This window comes from Myotis brandtii, unplaced genomic scaffold (genome assembly GCF_000412655.1).
Source record: "Myotis brandtii unplaced genomic scaffold, ASM41265v1 scaffold226, whole genome shotgun sequence".
NCBI lineage: Eukaryota > Metazoa > Chordata > Mammalia > Chiroptera > Vespertilionidae > Myotis > Myotis brandtii.
Window position 1 is genome coordinate 740,012 of NW_005358478.1, and position 10,821 is coordinate 750,832.

Consider the following 10,821-nt stretch of genomic DNA (forward strand, 5'->3'; position numbering starts at 1 on the left):
TGTGGGTAAGTTGGTTGAGCATCGTCCCATGCATATCCCATGCCTGTGTTATGGGTTTGATCTCCAGTAGGGAGTGTGCAGGAGGCAGCTGATCATGTTTCTCATTGATGTTTCTCTCTTCCTCTCTCTCTCTAATAAATCAATTAAAAAACAGTTGAAAAAGAAGAAAATAATTTACTCTGTTGCTTTCACAGGTAAAAATTTTTGAGGAATTCAGTGTTGTTTTTAAAAAGAGAGAGAAACATTGATCAGCTGCCCCCTGCACACCCCCTACTGGGGATTGAGCCCACAACTTGCACATGTACCTTGACTGGGAATTGAACCAGTGACCTCCTGGTGCATGGGATGATGCTCAACCAATCGAGCCACACTAGCTGGGCCAAGAATATGTTTTTATTGATTTTTAGAGAGAGAGGAAGGAACAGTGGGAAGGAGGGAGGGAGGGAGAGGCGGGGAAGGGAGAGAGGGAGAGGGAGAAAGAAAAAGACAAAAAGAGAGAAACATCAGTGTGAGAAAGAAAACATTGATGGGTTGCCTCCCTTATGCTCCCCAGCCAGGATTGAACTTGCAACCTAGGTATGTGCCCTGACTGGGAATTGAACCCGCAACCTTTTGGTGTACGGGATGATGCTCCAACCAACTGAACCACCTGGTCAGGGCTCAGTGGTCTCTCTCTCTCTTTTTAAATAACTTTATTGAGATATAATTCACAAACTATAAAATTCACCCTTTTAAAGTATACATGTCAGTGGTTTTCACTAGAATGATAAGAGTTGTGCATCACCGCTATCCATTTTAGAACATTATCATTACCCCCGAAAGATACTTCATACCCATTAGCAGTCACTCCTCGTTCCTCTTCCCCCTAGCCCAGCCGTGGGCAAACTACGGCCCGCGGGCCGGAACCGGCCCGTTTGAAATGAATAAAACTAAAAAAAAAAAAAGACCGTACCCTTTTATGTAGTGATGTTTACTTTGAATTTATATTAGTTCACACAAACACTCCATCCATGCTTTTGTTCCGGCCCTCTGGTCCAGTTTAAGAACCCATTGTGGCCCTCGAGTCAAAACGTTTGCCCACCCCTGCCCTAACCTCTGGCAACCACTATTCTACTTTTTGTTTTATGGATTTGCCTATTCTGGATAGTTCATATAAATTGGGTTATATAATATGTGACCATTTGTGACTGGCTTCTTTCACTTAGCATGTTTTCCAGGTTCATCCATGTTGTAGCATGTACCAGTACTTAATTCCTTTTTATGACTGAACTAGAGACCTGGCGCACAAAACTCGTGAGTGGGTACGGTCCCTAGGCCTGGCCTGCAATCAGGGCTGTCTTCCCCGGCTACCTGCAGCCAGCCCCACACCCCGCCGCCACCCACTCCTGGTTCCCTGTTCGCTATCGGGTGATTGGAGCCTGCCGGCCGGGGGGGAAAAACCAAGAGGTCAGCCATTCCACTCACTCACTGGCCCTGCCCCCTGCCACCACCCACCCCGGTTCCCTGTTTGCCATCAGGAGATCGGAGCCTGACGGCTAGGGGAAGGGACCAAGAGGTTGGCCGTTCCTGCCTGATCGCTGGCCCTGCCCCTGCCGCGGGTTGTCCTCTGTGTGTGGGGCAACTGGTGGGGTGGGGGCCTAGGCCTGGCACCACCCTCGTCCCCCGTCACCCACCCCTGGTTCCCTGTTCGCCATTGGGTGATCGGAGCCTGCCGGCCAGGGAAAGGGACCAAGAGGTGGTCAGTGCAACTCATAGTGACTGGTGTTCTGCCGTTATGGTTGCGTCGCTGGGCTTTTATTATATAGGATTATTATTATTATTAAAAAAGACCTTTTAACATTTCATGTAATACTGGTTTGGTGCTAATGAACTCTAGCTTTTTCTTTTCTTTTAATTTATCTTTTATTGAAAGTATTACAGATGTCCCCCTTTTTTCCCTATTGTCCCCCTCCACCCAACACCTGTCCCCCTAGGCCTTCTCCACACTATTGACAGTGTCCATGGGTTATGCATGTAAGTTCTTTGGTTAATTTCTCTCCACCCACCTTCCCTATGAGAGTTATCAGTCTGTTCCATGTTTCTATGTCTCTGGATCTATCTTGTTCATTGGTTTATTTTGTTACATAGATTGAGATCATGTATTACTTGTGTTTCTCTGACTGGCTTATTTCACTGAGCATGATACTCTTCAGGTCCCTCCATGCTATCTCAAAAGATAAGAGATCCTTCTTTTTTACAGCTTTAACTTTATCTTGTCTGGGAAGCTCTTTATATGTCCTTTGATTCTAAATGATAGCTTTGCTGGGTAGAATAATCTTGGTTGTAGGTCCTTGTTTTTCATCACTTTAAATATTTCTTGCCACTCCTTTCTGGCCTGCAAAGTTTCTGTTGAGAAATCAGCTGACAGTCTTATGGGAGCTCCCTTGTAGGCAACTAACAGCTTTTCTCTTGCTGGTTTTAAGATACTCTTTGTCTTCAACTTTTTGCATTTTAATTATGATGTGTCTTGATGTGGGCCTTTCTGGGTTCATCTTGTTTGGGACTCTCGGTGCTTCCTGGACCTGTAAGTCTATTTCCTTTACCCAGTTAGGGAAGTTTTCTGTCATTTTTTTCAAATGGGTTTCCAATTTCCTTGGTTGTTCTGCCATTAGGGTCAATTTGCATATTACCCTTTTTATTATATAGGATAGAGTCCTGGTGCACAGGTGGGGACTGGCCGGCCTACCCTGATGGGGGCCCTGGATTGGGGTGAGGGTCCCTGCTGGGGGGCAAGGGGCAGGGGGTGGTTTGCAGGATGGCCACGCCCCCAATCTGGGTGGGGGTCCCCGCTGGGGGCCGGGGCCGGCCGGGGCAAGGGGCCGTGGTTGTTCTGGTTTCTGGTTGTTCTGGTCATTCTGCTGTTTCAGTTGCTGGGCTTTTATTATATAGGATAATATTACATTGTATGGATATACTCATTTATACATTTATCAGTTGATGGACATTTGGGTTGTATTTACTTTTTGGATATTATGAATGCTGTTGCTATGAACATTTATGTACAGGTTTTTGTGTGGACATAGGTTTTCAGTAGTCTTGGATGGAATTGCTGGGTCATAGGGTAATTCTTTGTTTAACATTTTGAGGAATTGTCAGACAACTTTCCAAAAGTGGCTGCACCATTTTGCAATCCTAATAGCAATTTATGAGAGTTTGATTTTCTCTACTCCGTTGCCAGTACTTATTGTATATCCTTTTTAAAAAATATCTTTTCTAGCCCAAGTTATTTTTTAAATTATTCTTTTTAAATCTTTATTGTTGAAAGGTTTATGTCCCCCTTTTCTCCCCATTGATCCCTTCTGGCCCACCCTTGCCCCTTTCCCAAGGCCTTCACTACCCTATTGTCTGTATCTATATATCATTAAAACATTTTTTTAGTGAATTTATTGGGGTAACATTGGTTAATAAAATTATAGGATTCAAGTATTCAAGTGTACAGTTCTATAACACAGTATCTGTATATTGTATTATGTGTTCACCACCCGAAGTCAAGTGTCCTTTCATCACCATTTACCGCCCCCTTTACCCTCTTTTACTTCCCCTCATCCCACTTTCCCTCTGGTAATCACTGTTGTCTGTGTCCATGAAATTTTTTTTTTAATCCCGTCACCTTTTTCACCTAGCCTCTCCCCTCTGATAGCTTGTCAATCTGTTTTCCATATCTGTTAGTCTGTTTCTATTTTGTTTGTTTATTTTGTTCATTAGATTCTATAGTGAAAGACAAATTATATGGTATTTGTCTTTCTCTGTATATCCTTTTGATTTATCCAACCTAGTGGGTGTGAAGTGGTATCTCCTTGTGGTTTTGATTTGCATTTCCCTAATGATTAATGATTGAGCATTTTTCATGTACTTTATGGCCATGATTTGTAGAAATGAGTTTTAGAATCCTTTGCCCATTTAAAAGTTTTTATCTTTTTATTGTTGTCAGTAGTCTCTTTGAACAAAGATGGGTGTTGTACACTGATAAAAATGGCATTTGTATTAGGTGACAGTGAATTTTTCATGTGTGTTAGTGATAGACTATTAGGTTTAACTGGTTGTATCTATCAAGAATATTTTAAGTGCTGACCTTCCTAAGTATTCCTTTTTTAAAAGTCCTAAGATTTTACTTTGCAGCCGTTCTCAACCTGTGGGTCGAGACCCCTTTGGCGGTCGAATGACCCTTTCACAGGGGTCGCCTAAGACCATCCTGCATATCAGATATTTACATTACGATTCATAACAGTAGCACCATTACAGTTATGAAGTAGCAACGAAAATAATTTTATGGTTGGGTCACAACATGAGGATCTGTATTTAAAGGGCCAGAAGGTTGAGAACCACTGCTTTATGGTGACTAATACAGTCAATAAGGCTTGGTTGAGTATGTCTCTATAATAATGAGAAGGCTTAACTTTAATATTTTTGGAATGTCAAAAACAGCAATATTTTAATTAAGTCATTTAAAAATCTAAGCATCAATTTTTAAAAAAATCTTTATTGATTTCAGAGAGGAAGGGAGAGGGAGAGAGAGATAGAAACATCAATGACGAGAGAGAATCATTGATCAGCTGCCTCCTGCATGCCCCCTCCTGGGGATTGAGCCTGCAACCTAGGCATGTACCCTTGACCGGAATTGAACCCGGGACCCTTCAGCCCACAGGCCGACCCTCTATCCACTGAGCCAAACCAGCTAGGGCTAAGAACCAAATTTTAATTATGTGCATTGAATCTTTGACTTAATTGGAGCAATTCGATCTTTCCCAAGTAATTGAATCTACTTTGTAAACTGTGTTCTAATGTCTTTTTCTTTTCTTTTCTTTTCTTTTTTTAAGGTTATTGCGAATACTCATGTTTAACAATTTGCCTTGTGACATTAGCCAGTGTTTTTCACTGCCTCCAAAATATCAAAATTGCTCTGGAAATTGGAGATATACTTGATTTAAAAGAAATAACTTTAACAAATGGACAATATGTCTATTACAAATACACCAACAAGTAATGATGCCTGTCTGAGCATTGTACATAGTTTGATGTGCCATAGACAAGGTGGAGAGAGTGAAACATTTGCAAAAAGAGCAATTGAAAGTTTGGTAAAGAAGCTGAAGGAGAAAAAAGATGAATTGGATTCGTTAATAACAGCCATTACTACAAATGGAGCTCATCCTAGTAAATGTGTTACCATACAGAGAACATTGGATGGAAGGCTTCAGGTTAGTCTTGTACTTGAGCTTTCATATATCTTCTGTAGTGGCAGATTAAAAAAGAAATTCTTGTTTCCTTTCAGTTTCTTTGGGATACTTTAATTCTTGCCCCATCTCTTTAGATATTACACATCCTGTACCAATACCCACTATGGGAATATATGGAAGAATATGTATTCCATATAATAAAGACATATTTTAAAAATTGTTTAATGTTCTGACTAAAAAGTTAAATGTAGAAAATTTGGAACATAAAAATAAAAGGCAGAAGAAAACCCATACCTTTAGCATTTTGGTATTCATTCTTGTTGCTTTTTTATGTTTTTTTCCTTTTTGGTATTATATGCACATTTTTGAAACCCGAGTTATACTTGTTCTTTTTTTTAAAATAATTTAGAAATCTGATAATGTATGTTTGGTACTTTTATATTAAAAAAATCTAGAAGAATTCAAGGATATCTTTAAAACTTAAGTTAAAAAGCTTATATTTGACAAATTTTCTTTACCTTTTGTTTTAACTGGTCATATTTTTTCATGTAGAACTACATAATATATCTCCAGTCCTTAATATTTTTAAAGAAACATGTCATTAGATTTAACATTTTTATTTCTAGATTTTAGGCATAATTTCCACAACAAAGCCATAGTTTTTTTTGCATTTTAAAAACCTAGCACAGGCTTTGAAATCATACCTAAGCTCACTGCTTTGTGACCATAGCCAAGTAAGTTATTTTGAGCTTTAGTTTTCTCTCTTTTTTTTTAACATCGATGAGAGAGAAACATCGATTCAGCTGCTTCCTGCACACTCCCTACTGGGGATGTGCCCCCAACCAAGGTACATGCCCTTGACCGGAATCGAACCTGGGACCCTTCAGTCCTCAGGCTGACGCTCTATCCACTGAGCCAAACCGGTCAGGGCTAGTTTTCTCTTTTATGAAATGGAGATTAAAATACTGACTTTATAGGATTGTAAGGATTAAATGAGAACACGTATAAAGTGCCTTGTATAATGTACGATGCATAACTGATGCTCAAAAATGGTTGTTTCTTTTTCCTAGGTGGCTGGCCGTAAAGGATTTCCTCATGTGATCTATGCCCGTCTCTGGAGGTGGCCTGATCTTCACAAAAATGAACTAAAACATGTTAAATATTGTCAGTATGCATTTGACTTAAAGTGTGATAGTGTCTGTGTGAATCCATATCACTATGAACGAGTTGTATCACCTGGAATTGGTAAGTAAACTTTGCTTTTTTCCTTAGAAGCACAAAGGGAAAACATCTCAATAGTGTTTTAATTTTTCTAAGTTAAATTATAAATTTGGAGGTGGCCCAGGACTTCCAACTAAAGTTAAAGAATCAGACATTTTTAATGAAATATAAATATTTAAATTTCAACTTTGGAAACACACTTGTATTTTGATTGCTAAAACGGAATAGTTGGTATTTTGCCCATTTAGAATATTGTTTTGGAAAATAAGATGGAAAGCGTGATAGAGTTGAATATTTCATGTATTATGATAGCATTTATTCTTGAATTGAAATGGTTCATGAAGTTTTGACTTTGGCTTATATTTACATTTAATAATTTAAAATATAATGGAAAATATTTTCATGGTAATGATTAATGTTTCATTTTCTTTCCCCCTTTTAAAAATGAAGATCTCTCAGGATTAACATTGCAGAGTAATGGTAAGTAACCTGTTTCTTGTATCTTTCTCTGTTTTTTTTTATTCAGTCTCCTCTATTTTTCATTTACTTAGAAATGTGTATACTGGTTCATTTACAAGAAAAAGTCTTGCCCCTTTGGAAATGTAGGTTTTGGGGGTTGCATGCATCAGCATTTAAAACTGGATTTAAATAAGCTGTTGGTGCTTTTATTTGAAATGCTGTTTATGAATTAAAGTAGTCTAAAAATATAATAGGGGGATCATAAAACATACAAAGGTTTCTTGTATCTTTCTCTGTTTTTTTTTTATTCAGTCTCCTCTATTTTTCATTTACTTAGAAATGTGTATACTGGTTCATTTACAAGAAAAAGTCTTGCCCCTTTGGAAATGTAGGTTTTGGGGGTTGCATGCATCAGCATTTAAAACTGGATTTAAATAAGCTGTTGGTGCTTTTATTTGAAATGCTGTTTATGAATTAAAGTAGTCTAAAAATATAATAGGGGGATCATAAAACATACAAAGGAAGAATATTTTTGAATCGGTTAAAACTGGTTATTTTGGAAGAAAATCTAACAGAAATGGGTTTAAATGGGTATAAATAAATACCTGTAATGTTTGGTAATTTGGAATCTTGTATAATATTAAAAATACCAGTATTCTAATTTTTCTTCATTTCAGCCTAACTTATTTTTATGAATGATAGGTAAATTTAAGAATGATTTAAAACTACATATATTAATATTTTTTTCAGTCTTGTTACATTTTGAGTAAATTAAGCAAGGACACTTTAAAGCAGTGGTTCTCAACCTTCTGGCCATTAAATACAGTTCCTCGTGTTGTGACCCAACCATAAAATTATTTTCGTTGCTACTTCATAACTGTAATGTTGCTACTATTATGAATCGTAATGTAAATATCTGATATGCAGGATGATCTTAGGCGACCCCTGTGAAAGGGTGTTCGACCACCAAAGGGGTCTCGACCCACAGGTTGAGAACCGCTGCTTTAAAGTATATGCTGATCACAGATGATCTAGTCCTATTTTTAAAAGGAGAAGGTGTTTTGAGGTGGGGAAATGCAACAAATGGGTGTGTATGTTCTTTGTGTGTTTTTTTAGTGTAATATGTGAGAACAGAGATCTGTTAAAACATTAGCTCTGTTATTTAGACCATGTTAATCAACTCAAAATTCTAAGAACTAATTAATTTGCAGAGAAACTCTGATGAAGAGCCACTGTCACCTTAAAAAGGTGTGCCATTGTTCTGGGGGGAAGTTAGTGGCTCAGTACCTCTTCTGTTGCAGAATCTTAGAGGTGGGTCAGAAATATCTTCTGACCTTAAACAAAATTTAGGAAGATCATGCAAGTCCACTTGTTTTTATTCTCCACTTTTCTTTTGTGCCATTAGTAACAGAAGAATACTCTAGTGCCCTTGGTACTTGCTAATGGTTATTAGGTTTCTTCAAACAATTGGTTGATAATAGAAGCTGTTGTGATGGTCTGGGAAGGGACCCAGATTGGTTAAAGCCCTGTCGCCATAGATATTGATACCATGTCACTTCCCATCGTCACCATTCTCCATCCATGTTTTTTGGAGAATTAAAGCATTTAGCTCAAGGGGTATTAGGGGTTGGGAAACTGTAGTGATAGCTACATTAGAATCTCCTTGGGGGGTGTTTTTGAGGGGTTCCAGTTCTGAAGATTCTTCACACTCCTTCCCTATCCTAAAATACTGCTGTTATTGAGTACCATTATTTGGGTTGGATTTCTAGAAGGGAATTTCAGTTTGACTTAGCATTTAGGATTTTTCTGTCTGGTCCTAAACCTTTAGGGATATTCAGTATACTTTACTTTCAAAGACTATGTTACATAATAATTCTAGATCCTGGAATTGGATAGCTATCAGATCTGACTCATACTTCTACCATGTGTGAAATTAGCAAAAAGATATAGCTCAGTGCTCAATCTCAATTTGGTCTCATCTGGATAAATAGTTTCCCCAGCCATTTGGCTTTTGTCTGCCTCATGTTATATATTTACGGTGATTATTATTTCTAAGTTAACTAAGGAGTATCTCTTCAAAACCATTGTTGGAATATAGTCTAGCTTCAAATTTCAAGGGGTCAGTCAAATTGATTGATAAAATATATCTGATGCCACTACCTCTAAATAAATAGCTTTTGCTGATAAAGTAGTATGCTTTTCAAATATTATAAAAAACTCTGAATTATTTACACTATTATTTTAGGTATTATTATAAGATTTTTTCTAAGAATAGAAGCTTATAAGATTTTAAAATATGCTTTATTTTCTATATAGCTCCACCAAGTATGTTGGTGAAGGATGAATATGTACATGACTTTGAGGGACAGCCATCATTATCCACTGAAGGGCATTCAATTCAAACCATCCAGCATCCACCAAGTAATCGTGCATCGACGGAGACATACAGCGCCCCAGCTCTGCTAGCTCCATCTGAGTCTAATGCTACCAGCACCACCAACTTTCCCAACATTCCTGTGGCTTCCACAAGTGAGTTGTAGAATCAGATGTAGTCAGCAAGTTGAATTTCCTTAACCATTGAATATTTACACTTGGAGGGAAACTCCAAGTAAGTAATAATTAAAAGTACTATGGTATCTATTTTAAAATATGTCTTTATTAATTTCAGAGAGAGGAAGGGAGAGGGAGAGAGAGAGAAACATCAGTGATGAGAGAGAATCATTGATGGGCTGCCTTCTGCACACCCCCTACTGAGGATCAGGCCCGCAATGGGCATGTGCCTTTACCAGGAATCAAACCATGACCTCCTGGTTCATAGGTCATTGCTCAACCACTGAACCATACCGGCTGGGCTGTACTATGGTATCTTTCATTGGTAAATAAGTATTAAATAGGTTGTTGGGAAAATATGGTTTGTAGTTTATTTAAATATTTTTATGTTGATGTATCAGTCAAGTTAAGTAATGACTGATTATAATATTGATTTAAATTAGTGGTCTAATTTGTACTTTATCTACTGTTATATGCAGAAGTAAGAAGCTTCTTGAGCTTTCAGATACTTTTTAGAGAAATAGTTAAGTAGTTAACAAGTTGTTTTAAACCAACATGTTTGTAAAAATCTATGGTAATGGAATTGTGAGCTTTCCTTTAATCAGTGTTCTTCTTTTGATTTATCTGGCAGACTATTGCTTTATAATAGTCATCTCAGTCTCCTATTGTGCAAACTTAGAAGAAGGGATCTTGACAGACTAATATTCCTCAAGATAAATGTTAAGTATTTTAGTCAATTTTGAAATAAAGCTAAATTCTACATAAGCTAACACTGTGTTTTTTCAAGTAAGAAGTCTATTTCAAAAAGGTTTTTCCCATAATAAAGGTGCCACCTTCTCTGGCACAGGGCTATTAGGTTCAACTTTTCTTGGGGCCTGATCAAGGCAATAATGACTTGGTTTTGTTACTGCTGTTATTTATTTTTACAGTCACAAATGACTGGACAATTTGCTGCTTGGAATAGCTTTGTAAAATTAATCACAGAGCAGGTTGTTGGCATGTATATGTTATTTGCACCTGGTTGCTAAGGAGATTGTATCTAAGTCCACATCAGCACTAGATGTTAATAGATTTGGACTGATACTTTGTTGGTCCCTACCAAAGGGAGCATTATTCTGTTTACTTTAATATCAGATCAGATTCAATATATAAATTTGATCTTTGGAATAAATGGAGGACTGATTTATATAATTGAGTTTTTGAGTAAAGCATACCAACTTTCCCCCTCTTTAATTCATTTCATATCTTAAAAGCAGTATCTTTTGGATTTGCTACATGAGATGACTACTTAGATATAGTGTTTATGTGAAAACGTGAGGATATAACCAGTTGGTGTTTCTGTTCTTATATATATACTAGAGGCTCGGTGCACAAAAAT

At 37.6% G+C, this 10,821-nt stretch overlaps 1 protein-coding gene across 2 annotated transcripts in view; it reads left to right on the top strand.

Moving 5' to 3' along the window:
- Window positions 1–4,856: 4,856 nt before the first annotated feature.
- The window catches only part of SMAD4 (SMAD family member 4), a 23,482-nt gene continuing 17,517 nt past the window's right edge, over window positions 4,857–10,821 (top strand). For both annotated transcript variants that reach the window (XM_005866265.2, XM_014539722.1), the window contains exons 1-4: window positions 4,857–5,234; window positions 6,284–6,458; window positions 6,885–6,914; window positions 9,210–9,422. In XM_005866265.2, the coding sequence (XP_005866327.1) occupies window positions 4,986–5,234; window positions 6,284–6,458; window positions 6,885–6,914; window positions 9,210–9,422 (667 nt within the window). In that variant the 5' untranslated portion in view covers window positions 4,857–4,985. The remainder of the gene's footprint in view (window positions 5,235–6,283; window positions 6,459–6,884; window positions 6,915–9,209; window positions 9,423–10,821) is intronic.